The sequence below is a fragment of the Bidens hawaiensis genome, unplaced genomic scaffold, assembly GCF_021521415.1.
Source record: "Bidens hawaiensis isolate Kalapana, Puna unplaced genomic scaffold, B.hawaiensis_p1.1 tig00011661_1, whole genome shotgun sequence".
NCBI classification, from domain to species: Eukaryota; Viridiplantae; Streptophyta; class Magnoliopsida; order Asterales; family Asteraceae; genus Bidens; species Bidens hawaiensis.
The window spans coordinates 159,197-176,600 of record NW_027491918.1 but is presented as its reverse complement, the minus strand read 5'-3'; the positions used below and the strand labels follow the sequence as shown (position 1 = coordinate 176,600).

Genomic DNA, 17,404 nt, shown 5'->3' with positions numbered 1-17,404 from the left:
TTGGTCTATTTCTTTTGCGGAAATTGACAAGGCGAGGTTAGAAAACCAATATTTTATGAAAAGTTATTGTGTGAACTATGATTGTGAAAAAAAATATTATTACCATAATTATCTATATTTTGAGTAAAACGATTTACGAGGATGCATGCAATAAAAATACTTCGGCGTCTTTCAACTTGTTTGACCTGTTTCCCTAAAATTTTCAACCCCGTTGACTCATTTGACTTTGGCTTTGTACACGCTCCTGAATCAAACCCGCTTCATTTTTCCGTGTTTCTCTTAATAAATTTACATGTCACGTGATTACAAGGAAGCTTAATAACACAACCCCCGTGTTTTCCCTTTACAACCCGAGAACTCCAAGAGGCGTTTTCCCTTGGCCCGCCTCGAAGTAAAAAATTAACATAGCAACCATAGCAAGTCTCGCATGTTTAATCTCAGCCAACTTCAATCTATCAAGTTTCTCGTTATCCAGAACATAAACCTCGTTCTGGATCGTACCCGCAAAGCTTAACGGGTCAAAGAATTTGCCACCCGGGTACCCTTGTTCGCCCGTGTAATTAGAAAAATTTTCAGCTGTTTTTGACCACGGGGTGGCCCACTCAACTGATTGTGATTCCCGGTTGAAAAAGTCAACCCATCGCTTACTCTCGACCCAACCCATTAGTAGGAGTTGGGTGCCCAAAAGACTTCCGAATGAGAAAGGGACAATGGCACCCGGATCGGCTCCGGCTTCGAACCATGGGATTCCGCTCCATGCCTGGCCCACAAAGATGCCAAGGACTGCAGCCATGGCCCACCGTCCGTGGATCAGCTCGGCTTCTCGGTACCATTTTAGGAATGCTGGGTCCTTGCCTAGGCCCAGTGGGTCGAACCCGAAGTCACCTGGGAGCCTGTTAAAAATAATAAATTATTGTGAGAATTAATACACCTAAAATATTATTATTATTATTTTATTTATAAATAGTTTACTTTTTTTAAATTCTTTTTTACTTCTTACATATGACTATGTTATGTATAAAAAAAACGTTACATTGTATTTCGACCATTTTCTTATATGTTATAATTAATTTCAAAGATTGAAAAAATGGATTTTTTTTTGTTACAAAAAACTGTTATTGTAAAAGAAGACATACGATCCATCAAGCCACTCGGGGTCGAGTAAATTGCCACCACCTTTAATGGCAGGGATCCAATATTTCTTGGGAGCAACAGCCGCAACAATAAGACACCGCCTAGGGACGGAGGCAGAACCGGCATTGATAGCGGCTGCAGCTGGTGCAGACAAGGTGTGGCTCTTCTTGCTACCAGTCAAGAAGGATGATCCCAGCCCATTTAACACTGCAGCAGATGTAGCAGCTGCCATTTTTTTTAAATGTGTATGTTATATGGGATGAGTAAATGGAGCCATGTAGGATAAGTGAAATCTGCATGGGCAAATGTTGGATAGAATTATTTTGGCTAATGATATGATGGTATCCATGAGCTTTGGTTTTGGTGGTTCCCCACTTTTAAGTCCTTTTGGTTTTGAATTGGTAGCTAGAAATTATGTTGGTTTGGTCTTTTAAATATTCATGTAAACAATTTAATCCTTTTTTAATATTAATAAAAATTATTATTACTATTATTAGTGTTTAAATATGATGACAAATACCCTACCATAAAAAACTAATCTTACTCCTTTTCTTCTAATAAAGTGTTTTATGATGTAAGTATTTCAGTACACTCGTTAACGGTTAAGAATTTTGTCCTATAATGTCATTCGTTTTTGAGTACTTGGACTAGCACATGACACCGAAATTTTCAACTTTAAGTCTTTAATCACATAGAAAGATGTAACTGTATACGATATAATTTTCAACTTTAAAAAATGTAATCATGTATAAAATCACTTAATCACATAAACACCCTCAAATGCAGTTGTAAAGTTTGAAGAATAATAAAAAAACTATGATTTATGTTAAACGTGTCCAACACCAAATCAGATTGAAGGCTCCTAATATCTTGGAGAATATTTAATATAATAATTAGTTTATTATTATAAGATAAGTTAGTCTTATTTTATTTAATCCTATTTGTTTTAGATTCAAGTTGTGTATTTGAGTTCATGTATGGGCTCTATATAAGCAATACATTGTATCAAAATTAATTAAGTTTTTCTCGTTTGTCGTTTTCTTAATAAAAGAGTCGATCGTGTGTTGATCAAATCTCGTGTTTGTGTTCTTGATTCACCCGCTAAAAGTTTAACAAGTGGTATCAGAGCTTGGTGTTGGCGGTTTTGAGAGTCATTTTTCATAAGGCGGAGCAGCCCCTCCCAGGGTTGCAACATCGATGACACAGGCGGTGGTTGAAAAAAAAAACGGAAATAAAAATAGTACTAGTAATTTGGTTGTCGTATAGACTGTGAAAGAATGTTAATGTGTTGGGAGATTTTTAATTGGCTCAATGGCCCGCATTGTTAAGTGTTTATGCATGTGGTCAGTTTGGAAATTAAATGGGTCGGTGGAGCACTTCAAAGTTCAAAGCTAAAGAGAGAATCATGAGGTTGCATGGAATGAATATTGCATGGAAAGCAAACCACCATGTGTCCATGTTGATTTGATTTGATTTGATTTGATTTGATTTGATTTGTAGGAATCAAGGTGTTAAGGGTACTCTGATGACGTTATCAAACCCGGTTATTTATCGTTTTTATTGTGTCATACACTGTTTCTAGCCAAGGTTGAAAATCGTAGCGAGTTCGACTTTTATGGCAGAAAAACTAGCGGGCGTGTCGTGGAAGAAACGAAAGAGCGGGGAGCTAAGGAATTCGTTTAGCGACTGAAAAGACGGAATAGTGGGATGCTATTGTCTTTGTTGGTGGTTGATATTAGTGTATGCATATCAAGGAAGGTGTGTCCGGGGTTCTAATCATGAACAAGTTGCGACCTGTTTGTCGGGTTAGTGATTGAACCAAGAAGCCAATCGTAGGAAGCAAAGTCCAATCGAAGGTGTGTCTGTGTTTCGATCACAGTAAGTTTCTAATCAAAGGTGTCCAGGTTCAACATTGAACAAGTGACGTGAGAGAGTTACCAGGTGGTTCGGGTCTGCCGGTATAACGGAGTGCAACGAGGTTGTGTGTCAACTTTTTTTTGGTGTTCGTCACGTTGAAGGTTTCAGTGATGATGTGCCATTACCGTGTGTCGGAATGGTAAAATCTCCGTGTGTCGAGCAATGATGTTGTGCCATGATCGTGTGTCGGTATAGTTACATCTCCGTGTGTCGAGATGATAAAATCTCCGTGTGTCGGGGGTAGTTTAGTGGGTTGGATCGATGACCCAACAGTCCCGAGTGGTAGCGTTGCGGGGCTGTCTAAACGAGACAACATCATCATATGTTCGGGGTTTGGTTTCGGGACCAAATCGTAACGTATAGGGCAGTAACGGTTCGGGTTGTTGACAACAACGAGGGATGATTTACGGAGCTAGAACCAATGGCTAAAAATGGTCAAATAGTTATGGTTTTGGGGCTGTCAAGACAGCGGGTTCGATGGTTTTAGGTTTCGGTTTGTACGAACAATGGTTCGTAGGAGACCGCCGAAGATGATCAAGGCATGTGATAAGGCCGTTTGGAGGTGAGTTGAATATATCCTAGATCTTGTGTAGATTAAGGAGTAACGGACCAAGACGCAACTTCGTGTGAAGGCGTGTGATGAGTCCAAGAATCAAGTCCAAAGAGATACGAGTGTTGCGGGTTGTGAAAGACCTTAAAGGAACAAGTTTGGATCTAGAGGGAGTGTTGGAATTCAACACTTGAGTTGAAGCCGAAAGACGTGACCTGTTGTGTTCAATCACGGGTTGTTCGAGTCGAGGTGCTTCATGTGTGTCACGGTTAGAAGAAGTTTGGTGTTGAGAGGGAGTGTTAAACGTATCCAACACCAAATCAGATTGAAGGCTCCTAATATCTCGGAGAATATTTAATATAATAATTAGTTTATTATTATAAGATAAGTTAGTCTTATTTTATTTAATCTTATTGTTTTAGATTCAAGTTGTGTATTTGAGTTAGTATAGGACTAGTCATGTATAGGCTCTATATAAGCCATACATTGTATCAAAATTAATTAAGTTTTTCTCGTTTGTCGTTTTTTTAATAAAAGAGTCGATCGTGTGTTGATCAAATCTCGTGTTTGTGTTCTTGATTCACCCGCTAAAAGTTTAACAATTTACTCATTTTTTTATGTTTGATCAGAATCGTTCTTGTTTCTTCAATATTGACTCGTCACCTTTCTTATCAGCATTAAAAAGCGAATTTGATTAGAAGCGAATTTTGATAAGAAGGCAAATGCAGATCTAAGAATATCAACTCGACGACTCTTCAGTTGTCTAATGCCAATTTGGATTTTAGGCTGTCTTTTTCTATTTAGATTAAAAGTTGGGTAATTGGTTGTTGGGTTATGTTCAAGACTATGTGTCGTGGGGCTTTCTTGACCCCAGATTCATCCTCTAATATTATGTCACAACGTGTTGATTGGACGTTGACTAGGCTTTGGATAAAGCCCTTGCTCGCTCACAGGGCCGTCCATAAGGTGTGGCCGGGTGGTCGACGGCCACATGCCTGAATTTTTTTTTAAATTACGTGTATTTTTATTAAAACGATATGCATATTTAGTGTTTAAACTCAATTAAATAACCATTAGTTTGGTCTAGTGGTAAAGAGTTTTACTCTCATTTGAGTCATGTTCAATCCTATTTTAATACAAAAGTTTTTTACACAACCCAGTTATAACCAAATAAACTCATATAAAAATTAAATTGTTTAAACCCAACAAATACTCCTTTTACTTAAGGCCAAAAAAAAATTTCGTCTTCGGCCCAACATTTTTTTTGCTTTCTCGGAGCCGGCCCTGCTCGCTCACTTGACCATGTTGTGGATAAAGCCATACTCGCGAGCTATAAATAACAAAACCTTCCCCTCCAACCTCCCTTAGTGGCCGTGAGTGGGATGAAGCCTCTCGTTAAAGCCCCCAACTAATCCCCACAACATATAATCTAAGTTACAGATGGATTGGGCCTTTTATTGTTCAAATAAAAAGACACCTGCCTTTAATTGGCTATACAATAAGACATGGGCTTAATTACTAAACTATAACTTTTATTAGGTAAAACGCGTATAGACTTTTTTGATTTAGTAAATAAATATATAGTTTTTTTCACCCCCTCAAAATTTTTTAAATAAATTAATGGGGTCAATCTCAAACTAAAAATGGTTTCGTTGGAAAATTTCCATATGTTTTATGTAAGATGCAAACTACATTGGTGTCGGTTTAACTCGATGGTTTCTATGTGGCTCCGCCACTTAATAAAGTTAATTATGGTTTTCAGCTAGTTTTGATCGGTTTTCTCCCTAATATTACTAATGAATAAATGATGTTACATTCTTTAAGCTAAGCATATCTTAGTCCTTGATATATCATATATTCATATATGTGATGTGCTTCGTTATTTCAGTTAGTGTTAGTTAGTATTGGTTATGTCAAGTTAATGAAAGATTTTGTTGGTGGTTAAAAACAGTTGTTAATAAATCATGGTGAGTAGATGTTTAGTTCTCAATAGTCAAGTAGTATAATTAGTAGATACCATCATACCAACATGCTTGGTAGACATATTGAGCTCAAAAAATGATTATGCATGGCTCTTTAGATTATTTAAACCAACATAATTTTTAATTAAAAAAAATGTGGACTCATTACTTAGCTAAATGATTTGTTTTTTTTTTAAGTAAGGGCTTCTTAGAATTAACTCAATTAAGGACTTATATTGCTAGTGCGCATATTGAAAGTTCTTTTTTTTTATCGAGTATGTATTGAAATGAAACTTGCAAAACATTTTTTTTTACCTCAACCAATACAACACAATCCATTTTAACCCTCTTAATGAATATTTTTAGATTTGTAACCCTTATTTTGAAAAAAATGCATTACAAAACAATGGTATTTACTATTTTGTACATTTTCTTGCATATTTCTTTATAGGTATATTGATTTTTATTAATCCCAACTATCGTCTTTTGGTCACTGCCGGTCCCATCTAATGAATTGGTTGCTGCCGGTCTCTACTTTTAACATATTTGTTCTCAACGGTCCGCGACTAACAGAATCCTAACGCCGATAGTCGCTGGCCGCCGGAAACACGTTTTTGTTTGGAAAAGTCACATTTTTTTTGTCGGAAAACACCACCTGAACACTGCCACCACCACCTATGGACTCACCAGTCAACACCAACCAACCACCACCAGTTGAGCACCACCAATCAATTCCGACGATGATTATAGGGTTCCGGTGACCTCATCAATAATTGGGGTTTCTAGTAGAAAACTGTTCCTAAATGTCCGATACAAAGCTACCAAGATGTTTGGGATGAAAATACTGAGTTTTTCGGGAAAAAATTTGTGAGTTTTCCGACAAAAAATGTTTTTCCGGCGACCTACAACTAATTACGTTAGGCTTCTGTTAGTCGCGGACCGTTATGAACAGATACGTTAAAAGTTGAGATCGTCAGCAGCCAATCCATTTGTTAAAACCGGTAATAACCAAAAGACGATAGTTTGAGATTAATAAAAACCAATATAACTTTATATAATATCTTGCAAGCAATGGTTTTTTAGGTGGGACCGTGTAACATATTCGGTTTTGGGTAACATGAGCTGGTTATGGCTATTGGCAATATACTGGCCTTTGCTCTCATCTCCCTGCATGCTTCTTGCCAACTGTATGTGACTTTTTACTTTTTTTTTCTTTTGCCTAAGGTGTATTTTGTTATTTTATATCAGTTCTCATCTTTTTATAAATATTTATACTACTAGCCAAATATTATAGAATCGATATCTCATAGTCATAGCTGGTCCTCGGTTCCTAAGAACGTTGCTTGAGGAACGAGGTAATTAAGATCGTTAACGACTTAACTTATTGCTTATAAATGATCAGCAGTTTACACTGTCATGTAATTTATATCAACTAATAAATACTTTCCCCATATTAACCTGTAAGATTCTTACAAAACTTAAACGACGCATTACATACCGTACCGCTTGTCTACTTTCACCAACGAACCAGTCAGTCGGCGGATATATATAAAAAAAATATTTATTCTATTTCAAAATAATATTAAAATGAACTTCAAACGTTCAAAGAATGTTTTGTGCAGAGCTATTAACCTCCCATCGATATTAACCATGGAGTCAACACGCTTTCCTGTTTAATTTGTTGAATATTCATATTCATCCCTTGAGCTTCTCGTCATGTCTCTACACTCCTCTTGTCCTATTGTCCCTATATAAAGCTTTAACAAGATATACTATATGTATATTTACTCGTACTTTTGAAACAGTCAGTAATAAAATACACGCGGTAATTATAGCACCAAACTATTAGCTATATATTCCGTCCCCGATTCTAAACCCTAAACCTTGTATAGCCATCCGCCTACTAAAATCACAACTTTTGTTTCATGGCCAATATTTCTTTGTATTTTGGTTCAAACACATGTATCAAACCCTTAATATTTGCAAAAAGATCAACATATGCGTCCCATGACACAAGCTCAGGATCAGGATCAGGCTCTAATAAAACTAACTTTTACAAACTACTTTTGTTGAGTTCAAACAAAGCAGGAACCCAAGAGATCAAAAGAGCTTATAGAACACTATCTCTCAAGTACCATCCTGATGTTTCTCATGATCAAGACACCACCAAAATGTTTATTTTGTTGCAAACCGCGTACAAGACACTTGTTGACCCAGTTTTACGTGAAGAGTACGATTGTGCACTCGAGTGTGGAGAATTTGGTCATTTTTGTGTTGGTCGTGTGTCTGTTGATCATGTTGGAGAGTGTCGGGGGTGGGAGGGTCAGATAGCTGAGCTCAAGAAACGGTCTAGTTTTCGCTCTGAGCATAAAGAGGGATCATGGGGAAATAGAGTAAGGTATGCTAATAGACAAAAATAAGGAACCCTGTGAAGCAAGCAACAGTTATTGTGTCGCCAAACATGAAACATTTCTTTCGTTGTTTCTTAATTTGTGTTTATTATATGATTGTGTTATTTTCTTGATGTAATATTTGTTCCATTGATTTATGGCCAACGATTTTTTAAAGCTCTCTCTTTGATATGGAGAAAACAATGCCTGTGCCTTTTTACTCATTTTACTTTCAAGCGCTACACCGCTCCCGCATATACTTGTTTTGGGTCCTGATGCTGGCTCACCCAACAATCATTGGCTGAGAGATCAACGGTATACTAGTGTAGTTAGGCCTGTGAATGAGCCGAACACCCAGTGAACTATTTGGTGAGAAGTTTGTTTATTTAACAATCAAACGAATATGAATATGTTTTTTGTTAATTTACTTAGACGAACGAAGATGAACACATGTCTTGTTCGATCATTTTTGTTCACTAACATTCATTTATGTTTGTTAGTTTATATATGTTCGTTTATGTACATTTATGTTTTATAGTTTACATTCGCTAATTATATATTCATTAAAAAGTTTAGATCCATAACAATTTCATCTAGTTTTATAAAACTGAAAGTTATTATAAGTTTGTTTAGCCAAACAAATTAAATTTCATCTTTACGTACTTTTGATTGTTGCTCGCTACATTATGTCATTTATGTTTTTCTTTTGTGTTTATTTACGCTTACGAACCATTCGTTTATATTGTTAATAAACGAACATAAACTTAGATGGACATGTACATTTCTTAACGAGCGAACACAAACAAGAAAACTCTATTCGCTTGATTACTCGATTGTTTGTTCAATTAAATTAAATGAACGACTGCAAACCTCCTTCGTTCGTGTTTTTGCCTAAGTGTAGTCTCAAATTCTAAATATTCGCTAGAGAGCCCAGACTCCAAGTTGACAGAAATTTAACCGAATGCGGTAATTGGTTCGATTGTACCATCGCAACCTAATGAATTATAAATTTATAATAGCTTTATGCTGTTTGTGTACGATTTTAGAAAATCATGAATCATCCCACATCGTAACAAGAGAAAACAATTGCTGCTTTATATAATTAAACTTTCGCATGCAAGATCACCCTAAACCAGAGAACGATGTGATTGGGCTCTAAAATTCACTTTGGTGGGTTTATGCTCAGGAAAGTCTCCGGGCCCTTTACGTAGAGATGCGGACCTGGAAACAGGTTAAGCTTCGAGCAATTGAATCCGGTTGAGCCAAAAATGGCTTGACGGGCTTGAGACAAGCGTGAAAGTCCCCGGGCCCTTTGGACCTGGAAACAGGTTAAGCTTCGAGCAATTGAATCCGGTTGAGCGGCTTGACGGGCTGAGACAAGCGTGGAGCCTAATGAATTTCTGGCTCGTAGTGGCCAATATACACATTCATTCACATGGTCCATTGTGACTAACTGAACGGGGCTTATGATTCGTTGGTTTTTATTTTTCATAATTTTGTAATGTAATATATAAATTATATCTTGTTGTATTTTTGTAACATGCAATAATGGGTAAACGGGTTATTCGGTTGGGTTGTTTGATTGAATGGGTTAAACATGTCAATTTGAAGTAGACACGTTATATTAAAATTTTGGCCCTTTTTTATTTAAACGAGTTTAATATGCCAACCTAAAATTTGATTTATTTCCATGTTTTCGGTCGTGTCATAAATTGTCACCATATTGTAATCACACTTTCTAGTTAAACTTTTTACTCGATGTTTGTTATAAATTTTTTGAATTTTTTTATTAAGAAAATAAGACATGTAAAAGAGAGTTACATAAATGCAGATAATACCAATGTATTATGAACTAATTTAAGTTCTAGCAACTTAAATCGTTTTCTTTTTATAAATTACATTTAACATCTTTTGTTTATTTATAAACAAGGTTGTCTTTAAGATTTCGGAAGCCTATTAAAAAAAGCCCTCATATATAGTTTTTTTTCAAAGATCAACATAATTACTTAACGACTTGTCAGCTATGGCCATATTGCTTACCGAATATGTTATGGGTCTGATTACTAATAAGGCCTGAAAACGGTCTATTGTGAAGAGTGAGCTTTATATTAATTGTGAATTGTCGAACGAAATAATATCTAAATAGATGTGATAGCGAGAACTAAAGTTTGTCAATTGTCAAACAGTCAATCAACTATTCGGATCGATCGTTAATCGTGCTTAGCCACTGGCATTCTCTTTCAACAAACCACCATGTTCGCAACTCATCAAACTGAATTTCAAAGTGCTAGTTATTGTTTTTCGTATCAAAACTTAAACAAGATATAAAAAACAATCAACACCAAGTACATCACACAACCATCAAAAATTCAAAACCTTCACCAAACGTACGATCTCTCTATGTACATCAAGAAGATAAAGTGGCTGTCTTGTAGTACCTCGTCGCTTCCACCACCGACCCAACATTTGATGGACAACCCTTCCACAAACACTAACCGTTAAAAGTTAACCCCCACGCATATGCATAGGTTTTTTTTAACCCGTTTAATACAAAAGTTTTTTAATTTTTTTAAAGATACAAACATTTTATTACTAATGTATTTTACATTACATTTATTTAACTAGTGTAATACAAGAGATCCTAATATAGAAATATTAAGCGCAACTCATTAAGCTATATTAAAAACTAACTGTCTGCCTTTAACAAATGTTACTATTCATGAATTGTTTAAACTTTGAGGCTTAACATATAACTTTTATATGCACATATGTGTAAGGATCTTGAAGTTTAATATTTTCAATATAAGGCATATCAAAATATGTCGGGGAGATCATGTTTCACTACCAGCCAAAGAATTTGAGTTTTGTCTTTTGTGGTTGTCTGTAACTCTTGCAATTCCACACACTACAATTACTTCGATTCGTTACTCCTAATGATAAACAACTGATTTGTGGTAACGTTTGAACGTTGTTAGTTTCTTCGGTTAAGATTTCACACCCCGCCGCAACGTGAGGCTCAAAACACTAATTATTTTTGAACAACATAGGATCTCATGTGTAAACCTACACTTTTCGGGGCTATGTACAAAGTCAACTCCTCGACCTCCATGAGACCTAGTGGCGGATCTAGACCAAAATCTCAGGGGTCACGTTTAATTTTGTTTATTTTTACTGTATTTCATATAATGTAACCGAAATTTTTTGTCATATTTTATAAAATAACCGCTTTTTTAGTCATATTTCATACAATACATCTTTTTTTGTTTGAACTTGGTGTTGGACCGATGTCATCATTTTTTTTGGAATTTTTGTTTAAAAAGATTGTAAATATGACTTTGTCGTTTCATCTTCTACGTTCCTTAATTTTAGAAAAAAACAAAATTTAAACCATGAACCCATAATCAACTCCTAATCAATTCCAATTTACACATAAACCTTAAATTCCTGATCAATTACAATTTTCAATTTACATTATCCAAATATCTAATGCACCATAATCAATTATTCAAATATCAATTGCTCATAAACAATTCCAAATCTTTAAATACTATTAAAGCAATACAATGTGGACACATGTCCTTCAACTAGGCTGTCCACATGTGCAATCAAGTCATCAAACTACCATTTTCAGACGCTCTAATATTGTGTCATGTTGACCAAACACCAAAATACTTATTTAAACCTTAATATTTTCCATCAGAATCATTTTAGTCTCTCTCTCTCTCTCTCTCGGCTTACTAACTCCACCATTCACCGTCTTCTATATTCCGGTAATGTAGATCGGGATTAATCGTTTTCCGGTAAGGTTATATATTATACTCTAATGGCCAACAATGTTATTTGATTTTCCGCCAAGGTAATATCTTTTTCCGGTAAGGTTTTCCGATATGGTTTATATTTATTTTAATTGTTATATGATTTTGTAATACTCTCTTTTGGTTGTATATCAAAATCCAAGATTGAATTGATATTTTGAAGTTTTTACGATTTTCTGGTAAGGTTTTCCGGTAAGATTTTTGTTTTCCGTTTTTGTTTGTATTTAATCTCTATCTCTCTCTCCCCCCCTCTCTCTCTCTCTCTCGGCTTACTAACTCCACCATCCACCATCTTCTATATTCCGATAATGTAGATCGAGATTAATCATTTTCTGGTAAGGTTATATATTATACTCTAATGGCCAACAATGTTATATGATTTTCCGGCAAGGTTATATCTTTTTCCGGAAACATCATATTTTCTTCCGGTTATTGTAGATCTAACATTTTTATCTTTGTTTTCATTGTTAACTAATTTTTTTAAAATCAGTTTAGGTTCTAAATCAAAAACGGCGATTAAGCTAATATTTCTACGTTTTTACGTTTTTCCGGTAAGTTTTTTCCGTTCATGTGTTATACCTATAACAATGGTTGTTTTATATTTATTTGAAGTTTTATATTTTTCTTGTTTTTTTCTTTCACATGTTGTTCTTCTAGGTTCTAAATAAAAAGTTTTATGCATGGACATTATCATTAATCTTTTTCGGTAAGGCCAATAATAAATTGTAAATCAGTGGTTTAACATTCCATAACATGTAGCATTACCGCAATTAATTTTTTTTTATTTCTAAAACGATTACAATTTCGAAATTTAAATTCCAAATTTAAGTTAAATTTGAAATTTGTAAATGGTAAGTCAATATACCATAAAGTCTAAACTTACCATCATTACAATTTATTATTTTCTAAAACGATTTGATTTAAAAAGTTTAAATTTCCAAATTTAAATTAAAGTTGATTTTTTTCTTTAATTGCTGGTCAAACGTTTAAGTTGATAAGTTAAGCGATTTGATTTAAAAAGTTTAAATTTCCAAACGATTTGATTTAAAAAGTTTAAATTTCCAAATTTAAATTAAAGTTAATTTTTTTATTTAATTGTTGGTCAAACGTTTAAGTTGGTAAGTTAAACTATTTGATTTAAAAAGTTTAAATTTCCAAATTTAAATTAAAGTTGATTTTTTTTATTTATTGTTGGTCAAATGTTTAAGTTGGTAAGTTAAATGATTTGATTTAAAAAGTTTAAATTTCCAAACGATTTGATTTAAAAAGTTTAAATTTGCAAATTTAAATTAAAGTTGATTTTTTTATGTAATTGTTGGTCAAACGTTTAAGTTGGTAAGTTAAACGATTTGATTTAAAAAGTTTAAATTTTTAAATTTAAATTAAAGTTGATTTTTTTATTTAATTGTTGGTCAAACATTTAAGTTGGTAAGTTAAACGATTTTATTTAAAAAGTTTAAATTTCCAATTTTAAATTAAAGTTGATTTTCTTATTTAATTGTTGGTCAAACATTTTTAAATTATCTGGTCAAACATTAAAGTTGAATTTAACTTTTAGTTGAACTTTTTAAATGGCTGATTAAACAAACACTCATAATGTCTAAAATTACCATCATTAAAATTTATTATTTCTAAAACGATGTAATTTAAAATTTATAAATTTCCAAATTTAAATTAAAGTTGAATTTTATGAATTACTGAGTAAATATTTCATAGCATGTAACATTACTACGATTAAAATTTATTATTTGTAAAACGAATATTAATATTTAATTTTCTTATTTCAGGTTATGTTCCAACTTGATATAGCTAATTTCATGGGTTGAAGATTTGTTGATAAGATATCTTATTTTTTGTTTAATATTGATGTATATTTTTGTTATTATTCATGTATTTATGTATTTTTCACAATTCATGTAATTTATTTGATTTTTATAATCAATCATATATAGTTGTTGGTTTTGTCCATTTAATATATTTTAATCAGAACCGATGTATTAAAGAAAATTTTATTTTTGTATCTTATATTTATCTATTTATTAATGATAATCTCTATAATTTATAATAATTATTATAATTTTAGTAATTTTGTTATTATTAATTCATTACATTTTCTAATTAGTTGTTACATCTTATTTTGACATAAATAATAACATTTACACCTTACCAATTTTATATTTCAATATATTTGAATTAAAACATTATTATGTTATTATATTGTAAGATACATTATATTTTCTATATATAACCAATTACGTTATATATGGAAAACCCAATAAATAAGTTATAAAATTTTGTTGATTTTAATTATAAGATATTTAAACTTCTTTTAAATTCGGAAGTTGACCAATCTTTCAACAAATTTTTAAAGGTTTTATTTAATACTCTCCATAATTTTAAACTCATTTCAAAATCTTTCCATAATTTTTTTATGTTTTCAAAGTAACCGATTTGATTTTCATATTTGTAGTTATTTCTAAATTAATTAGTCATATTAGTAAAATTAGAACATATTTGATTTTAATATTTGTGATTTGACATTAACTAGAATAAGTTATCATTTTAATATTCAAAAAACTGATTGTCAAACTAAAAATACTTGTCATAATTGTAATGTAATCTTACTTTAATATACGTGAATATTACTTATTAATTAATACTAAAATAATAACCGTGTTATTTTAGAACACGATATTCAAATTGACATAATTTATAATAATCAATACTTAGTATATCATAATTTAAATAACTGTTTTATCATCATTTATAAATATTATTCGTCACATATGATTTAGTGAATATTATTAAACATGACAACTTTTCCTAATTTATTAATATTATTATTCCCATGAATCAAGATATTTCAAATTATGTATATCTTTACATAGAAGACCAAATTCAAACTTAAAACTACAAAATAAAAACTCCTTTTTAATTAACATATTTAAACTCTTTTTAAATTCAGAAATTGACCAATCTTTCAACAAATTTTTAAAGGTTTTAATACTCTCCATAATTTTAAACTCATTTCAAAATCTTTCCATTACTTTTTGAAGTTTTCAAATTAACCGATTTAATTTTCATTTTTGTAATTATTTCTAAATTAATTAGTCATATTAGTAAAATTAAAACCGATTTGATTTTAATTTTTGTGATTTGGCATTAACTAGAATAAGTTATCATTTTAATATTCAAAAAACTGATTGTCAAACTAAAAATACTTACCATAATTGTAATTTAATCTTACTTTAATTTACGTGAATATTAATTATTATTATTAACTAATACTAAAATAATAACCGCGTTATTTTAGAACACAATATTTAAATTGACATAATTTCTAATAATTAATACTTAATATATCATAAATTAAATAATCGTTTTATCATCATTTATAAATATTATTCGGCACATATGATTTAGTGAATATTATTAAAATGACAACTTTTCATAAAATATTAATGTCACTTTCTATTTCAAAAATTAAATTAATCACATATTAATTTCTTATTGTTATTATTTATAGTAGATTCAATTGATTATGAGATTCCACACCCGAAACATAAGTTTTTTTTATATTCACCGTTTTAAATTTGGTTATGTATGTTCAATATTTTTTTTTTGAATGTGTGTTCACAAAATATTAATGTCACTAAATTTCTCAATAATATATAATAAACACGTATTATATTTTTATCCATTTTAACTAAAAAGTTTTTTAAACATAATATAAATCTTCTAATTATAAAATCCAAACAATTTGATAGTCTAAGTCTTCATAATGTTTTCAAAGAATATTAAAAATATTTGATAATTTATTTCCTATATGTTTATATTTTGTTTTCATTGATTTTACATCATATTTTTTCACCTTTAATTATTTTCAAAGTCAACATAAAATTTTTTAATCTTTCCAAAGTTATTTGAAAATTCATTTATTGTAAAATGTTTTCAAGTTTTCCAATTTTAATAAAATATTAATGTCAGTGATCATTTAAAAGTTTGTTGCAAGATTGGTCAAAAATCAAACAAAATTTCATAATTTTTTAAAGTTGACTAATTCCAATTTTTATCTATTTTGTAACTATTTTGAAAATATTTCAAAACAAGTTGTTTTAGAAGAGTATAAAATTTTTTGTTAGGTGTAAAATGACGGCCAAAAAATGTTTTTATATTTCAATATATTTAGTGACAAGCTATTCCACCCGCGTGTCACGCGGGCCTATATCCTAGTTAATAATTTTGTATAAACAAATTAACAATTACAAGTTTAGATAAAAATAGAAAAAATACTTGAATTGAACAAGTAGAAGTCGAACCGTGAAAGATGGATTGAGGGAACACCGCCCGTCAGCTACTTGGCTATAGTCGTGGAGGTCCGGTTGTGAATTAGGTCCCCTAACGAGACCGTACCCTTCATAATGCGCGAGAAATGGGTGAAATCCGTAAACTCCAGCCCTGCCGCTTGTCGGGTTCGAACCCGAAATTAAGGCCCTGACTCTGACTCAAATGGAGGAAGACCCTCTCACAATAACGGTTTTACCAAAAACCTAAATTCCCAAATCCAAAACACACCTTCAACTTCAACTTCAACTTCAATGGAAGCTAACACATCAAAACCAGATCCACCAGATTCTCCTCCGCCACGTAAGCGTCTACTCACCGATCATCATCATCTAAACCCTAACCAAACCTCCATCACTCACTCACCTGAATCCACAGTCTCATTCGACTCATCCTCCGATCGATTAATCAAAAAAACCAGAGACTTACCAAATCTCTCCGATTGCCACAGCTGCGGCGTCCGGATTAACCACACAAACCCTAGGGACAGGCTTCACCCCTTGGACAGCATGTGGCGCATCGTTCTGTTATGCAAAAGCTGTACTAAGCGCGTAAGCTCTTCCGCTTTATGTCCGTATTGTTTTAATTCTGTTGTTGATGATAATGATAATGATAATGATATCGTAAAGTGCCGCGAGTGTTCGCGTAGTGTGCATAAGGATTGTGTTGGGAGGTATGACTTAGGGTTAGGGTTTGAGTGTTTTGTTTGTGTTGATTGTTGGATTCCGGATGCCATTGCCAAGTCGGTTAGGGCGAGGAAGCGGAATAATAATAAAAATAAGAAGAGTGTTAAGTTGACTGAAGAATCTAGGGTTTCAGTTAGAGAAAGTAAAAGGAAGGTTGTTTTGGGTGTTGTTGCGAGTAGAATGGTTACGGCGACAGCGCGTTGTAAGAAGAAGGTTGTGGCGCGTTGTGAGAAGAAGGTTGTGGCGCGCTGTGAGAAGAAGGTTGTGGATGATGCGGAGTTGGCGTTTTTGTTGCATAGGGAGATTAATAGGTCTGCTAGGACATGTGGGAATAGTTGTTTGGGGGGTTTGGATAAAGGGGATGATGTACCGATAGCGTGTTATAAACGGAAGTGTGTCGGTGATAAGGTTGGCTTGATGAATTCGAGCGGTTTGGATGCGTCGTTAGTTTGTTATTCTAGAAGAGAGAAAAATGGTTGCTTGATGAATTCGGAGTCTTTGAATGCACCATTGATGTGTTATACGAGAAGGCGTTCTGGCAGTAAAGATTGTTCACAAGATACTGAATGTGAAAGAACTGATAAACTTGGTTCTATATCATCTGCAG

The 17,404-nt window shown here is 32.8% G+C and overlaps 2 protein-coding genes across 2 annotated transcripts; one reads left to right on the top strand and one right to left on the bottom strand.

The window, feature by feature from the left end:
- Nucleotides 1-92: 92 nt before the first annotated feature.
- On the bottom strand, nucleotides 93-1,366 carry LOC143538624 (chlorophyll a-b binding protein CP24 10A, chloroplastic-like). Its single transcript, XM_077032140.1, has 2 exons — nucleotides 1,137-1,366; nucleotides 93-893 (listed from the first exon to the last, which is right to left on the bottom strand). The coding sequence occupies exons 1-2, from the start codon at nucleotides 1,364-1,366 to the stop codon at nucleotides 344-346; spliced, it is 780 nt and encodes a 259-aa protein (XP_076888255.1). The 3' UTR covers nucleotides 93-343.
- A 6,121-nt stretch (nucleotides 1,367-7,487) lies between these two features.
- On the top strand, nucleotides 7,488-7,982 carry LOC143538607 (uncharacterized). Its single transcript, XM_077032125.1, has one exon. It carries the CDS (start codon nucleotides 7,488-7,490, stop codon nucleotides 7,980-7,982), a length of 495 nt encoding a protein of 164 aa, XP_076888240.1.
- The last annotated feature ends 9,422 nt before the right edge of the window (nucleotides 7,983-17,404 follow it).